At 45.7% G+C, this 4,976-nt stretch overlaps 1 protein-coding gene across 1 annotated transcript in view; it reads left to right on the top strand.

Moving 5' to 3' along the window:
- The window catches only part of NTF3 (neurotrophin 3), a 75,412-nt gene extending 70,684 nt beyond the window's left edge, over positions 1–4,728 (top strand). Inside the window, exon 2 of the mRNA XM_005883164.2 lies at positions 3,512–4,728. Within this exon, the coding sequence (XP_005883226.1) occupies positions 3,512–4,306 (795 nt within the window). The 3' untranslated portion in view covers positions 4,307–4,728. The remainder of the gene's footprint in view (positions 1–3,511) is intronic.
- Positions 4,729–4,976: the final 248 nt, after the last annotated feature.

Genomic DNA, 4,976 nt, shown 5'->3' on the forward strand with positions numbered 1-4,976 from the left:
TGCACATATCTTATTTTGAAGTAAAAAAACAAAACGGGAACAAATACAATATTTGTATTTGCATGTGGCCTGCGGGCCGTAGTTTGAGGACCCCTGTCTTAGTTCCTATAGCCAAAGCTGGCTTTATGGATGTGCACCAATGCAGTGGCCTGGGGTCCCACACTCAGAAGAGGACCCCGTTGAACTCAGGGTTCAATGCTCTGTTGTTGTCATCTTGAAATTCTTAAGAATTTTATCTCTGTATATGTGTTTTGTAAGTGAAGTGCAATGGGAGAATGGGACATGTGCCTGGAGACTCCGCACATTGATTCAAACATGGTCACACCTCCTGAAGCCACCCTGCCTCTAAATAAGTTTTGCATGACGCCCTGCACATTATGAAACTGGTTCTGCCTTCAGCCACCCTCACTTCCAGCTCTGACTCATGGCACCCAGACCTCCACCTCCATCTTGTGTGCACTGTGGTGTGGACAGCAAGGAGAGGCACAGACACGAGCAGGGAGGAAGGGGCTCCTGACCTCAGAGAAGAGAGAGTCTAGAGAGTAAGCCATGTGATGCCATGAAGGATGCCATACCGCCCACCATTGTCATTTGGAAAACATGCTGCAGGAAATGCAAAGGAAGTGGCAATTGCTGCTGCTGGGAGCCTCTTAGAAAAGTTAGTTTTTGAACCAGGCAAGGAGGAATGGGTAAAATCTCCACAGAGAGGTGATGAAAGTGTGCAAGGTGAGGGGAGCGCACATGCACATGGGTTATAAAGCATATCCAAGTACCTTCTGAAGAGTGAATGGGGCTGAGGCATAGAATGTAAGAGCCCAATCATAATATGATGAAAAGGGAGGTTAGACCCGAAGTGCAAAGAACCCTTGTGTCTCCCCTCTTTAAACTGTGATTTAGGATATCCTCTTCTAGAAAATGAAGGAATTGGATTAAATGATCTTTTCTTTTTAATACTCTTTAATTCTGTATGGAGACCACCAGCCATAAAGATGCATTCCCAAACCATTGGTATCATCTTTCATTCTTCCTATCAACTCACCCTTGTATTGACCTTGTTAATCTATACATTGACTCTTATTCTACCTGGGACCTTCCCCCCCGCCCCCAACCACACTTGATTTCCTCATGAGCAGATATTCTGTGTATTTTGTGTTTATAGTGGCTGGGTTTGAGGGGATTTAATAAAATTTTTGATAAACATTTAGTCTCAAATTATGTTATTGAAGCTTTATTCTTTTTGGTAGTGGAGAGGTAGGAGAAGGGGGTATAATTCTAGTGCAGGGGTGGGGAATGTCTGGCCCTTGGGCTGTATAAGGCCTGCAAAATCATTTGGTCTGGCCCTGCCAAGGCATTAGGGGTGAGTTAATTAAATATTTGACCAAATATAGCAGGCTAATTTTTAAGTTGATAATTTTGTATGGCTCAAGAATGATGTTATAAATATCCAAATGACCCTTGGCAGAAAAAAGGTTCCCCACCCCTGTTCTAGTGGTATGTTGGATATACTTGTATTTTTCAAGTTTCATTTTGTTGGTCCTGCAAGATTGAAGGAAATGTCACTTATATGCAGAGTGAGAGGGAGATGAGTTGTCCTGTGGGAACCATTTTCCTGGGATAATACGATTCCTAGGGCCAATTCTAGGGTTGGGCAGCAAAGCTAGAATCCTTTGCTCATGCTTTAACCTTGAGGGTGTCAGTTGTCCACAAAGTGGTTCCCATGGAAAAAAGATGGTCTCCTTATCAGAGAGAGGCGGAAATTGGAACAAAGTGCCTGCAGCATTGCTTGCTGGCCTTTGGGGACAAGACAACAGTTCTTCAGACAATATGGGAAAAGAGGCTGTGTCTGTAAGTCCTGGGAACAAGTTAGTGTGGACAGGCTCAGTCATGGGTACTGGGTAAGCAGGGTGGCTTTTCTGTTTCTCATGCCACCTTTGTTTATTTCTCTTCTGTTTCCCCTGAATTTAGTAAAGTCTTTCTGAAAGTGCCAAAGGTGAACCAAAGGGAAGGGTTTTATTTTCCATGCTTAGACTTAGCTTTAAAGAGGAAACAGTATACCCCTGGGGGCCAGCGAGGTGATAGCAATGGTGATTAAAGAATGGATACCTCCCAGCGGATGGTGTGAATCACAAGGTATTAACGGTGGGATTATCCATGCAGCCACCCAGAGAGTCTCTTCCAGGGCCAAGCTTTCGGGAATCAAGGCTTTGCTCTAGTGAGGGAGAGACCAGCAAGGACGGTATCCTGAGATTAGCCCACTAATTCCACACGGACTCAGTGGAAACCTCATGTTGAGGTTCTGCTATGGCAACAGAGTGAGTGTGTTGATGGGTTAAAAATGCCATTTAAACAAGGACATAACAGAATTAGAAATCTAACCACTGAGACTTTTTGTAATGAAAACTTTAGTAAACTAAACAAGAACAATTAATCAGCAAGGAAACTTGCAATTCAGGGCAAGTCTGGTTCGTTAATTTCAGCTGGTTGTTGCTGCCTCTCCAGCTTCTGCTGCCGTCTTGTGAATGAAGACAGTCTCTGCAGAGCAATTGGGTGTCCTGGGGAAGCATGTTCACTGGAGAGCTTGGCAGAGCACCCTGAAACTCAGGCCCTCTCCCAGAGTAGGTAGTGGCCCCACATGGTCCTTTACAAGGGGAGAACAGCTCTACCAGGCGTGGCCCAGTCAGGGCTGAGCCCTTCTCTGATGTCACCATACAGAAGCAACCACCCCAACCCCAGCCGCAGGGTATTCCTTTGAGAGACTCCAAGGGCTGCATTTGGGTGGGTGTGTGTGTGGGGGGAGGGGGGGCAGTAGAGCTCTGTCTCGAGACATTTGCAAGGCTGCTGTTGCCAATAAAAGGCTGTAAATATGCATTTATGATTTTCAGGTTCAACTTCTTCATGATTTGCCAAGGTGGAGTGGGCTATGGTCTTTCCAGTCTCAGGGGATGTCTAAAGGAGTGGCAAGACATCGTCCACACCGAACAGAAGGCTGCAGATAGAGCAGACATCAGATGCAAGTGCAGTGGGGGCTGTGAATAGCAAAGAGCAGAGACAGAAGGGCTGGCACGCAGTCTCCTCCTGCCTCAGCCTTTGTGCCCTGGGTCCTAGGAAGAGACCTAACCCTTTTAATCTGTAATTCTCTCCAGAAATGTTTTTGGCTCATTTTGTTTTAAAAATATGCTTTGCTCTCTCCCTCCTGCTTATACAACTTGTGCACACACACACACACACACACACACACACAATCTCTTTTCCCATCACACAGCCACAGTGCTAGAAGACAGACTTGAGCTGAAGGCACTTGGAAGTCTAGGAGAGAAAAGTGCTTTAGATTCCCAGGGGTGGGGACTGAGATCTAAGAGCTCTATCTTGGGACATCAGAGTTTTGTTTGCTCACCTAGAATGGTGGCACCCTGCTCTCTTACCCTCACAGGGACACTCCGGCTCAGGTAGCTGGTCCCAGAATGACATCAGCTACCACAGTCTGCTAGTAACACCTGTGTTTCCTTTTCAGATCTTACAGGTGAACAAGGTGATGTCCATCTTGTTTTATGTGATATTTCTCGCTTATCTCCGTGGCATCCAAGGTAACAACATGGATCAAAGGAGTTTGCCAGAAGACTCGCTAAATTCCCTGATTATTAAGCTGATCCAGGCAGATATTTTGAAAAACAAGCTTTCCAAGCAGATGGTGGACGTTAAGGAGAACTACCAGAGCACACTGCCCAAAGCAGAGGCCCCCCGAGAGCAGGAGCAGGGCGAGCCCACCAAGTCAGAGTTCCAGCCGATGATTGCAATGGACACGGAATTGCTGCGGCAACAAAGACGCTACAACTCCCCCCGGGTCCTGCTGAGTGATAGCACCCCCTTGGAGCCCCCTCCCTTGTATCTCATGGAGGATTATGTGGGCAACCCCGAGGTGGCGAACAGAACATCGCGGCGGAAGAGGTACGCAGAGCACAAGAGTCACCGAGGGGAGTACTCCGTGTGTGACAGCGAGAGTCTGTGGGTGACAGACAAGTCATCGGCCATCGACATTCGGGGACACCAGGTCACGGTGCTGGGGGAGATCAAAACCGGCAACTCTCCCGTCAAACAATATTTTTATGAGACGAGATGTAAAGAAGCCAGGCCTGTCAAAAACGGTTGCAGGGGTATTGACGATAAACACTGGAACTCTCAGTGCAAAACGTCCCAAACCTATGTCCGAGCACTGACGTCAGAAAACAATAAACTCGTAGGCTGGCGATGGATACGGATAGACACCTCCTGTGTGTGTGCCTTGTCGAGAAAGATTGGAAGAACATAGATTGGCATCTCTCCCCATATATAAATTATTACTTTAAATTATATGATATGCATGTAGCATATAAATGTTTATATTGTTTTTATATATTATAAGTTGACCTTTATTTATTAAACTTCAGCAACCCTACAGTATATAAGCTTTTTTTTCTCAATAAAATCCGTGTGCTTGCCTTCCCTCAGGCCTCTCCCATCTGTTAAACCTTATTTTGTGACCCAGCTCTTGGGAGCCGCTCTGTAAAATCTGTGTACACCAGTATTTTGCATTCAGTATTGTCAAGGCCATGACTGTCGTTTTAGTAAACTTGTTAAAATCAGATGATGTCAGAGTTGTGTATAGACACAGTAATATCCCCCTCCTGGTATACTTCATGTTTGATTAATTAAAAGAACTGTTTTCACCTCCATTGAAAACGTTACCCAGTAGCTTTGAGCCCCATGCTTAATTTAGATGGCAAGTTCACTGTCAATAACTCGCTCTCCTCTCTCTGCTCACCTAGAATGGTGGTATCCTGCTCTCTCTTACCTGCACAGGAATCCACTTCACCAATCAGAATTGTGATCTGCCCCAGTGGTATGGCCCCAGAACAGTAACAGAAATTCTGGCAATTTTAGTTTTGGAAGTTTCTTTTCAGCACATTTGTTGTTTGGGGTTGTTTAAGGGTTGGATTTTG

The sequence above is a fragment of the Myotis brandtii genome, unplaced genomic scaffold, assembly GCF_000412655.1.
Source record: "Myotis brandtii unplaced genomic scaffold, ASM41265v1 scaffold772, whole genome shotgun sequence".
NCBI classification, from domain to species: domain Eukaryota; kingdom Metazoa; phylum Chordata; class Mammalia; order Chiroptera; family Vespertilionidae; genus Myotis; species Myotis brandtii.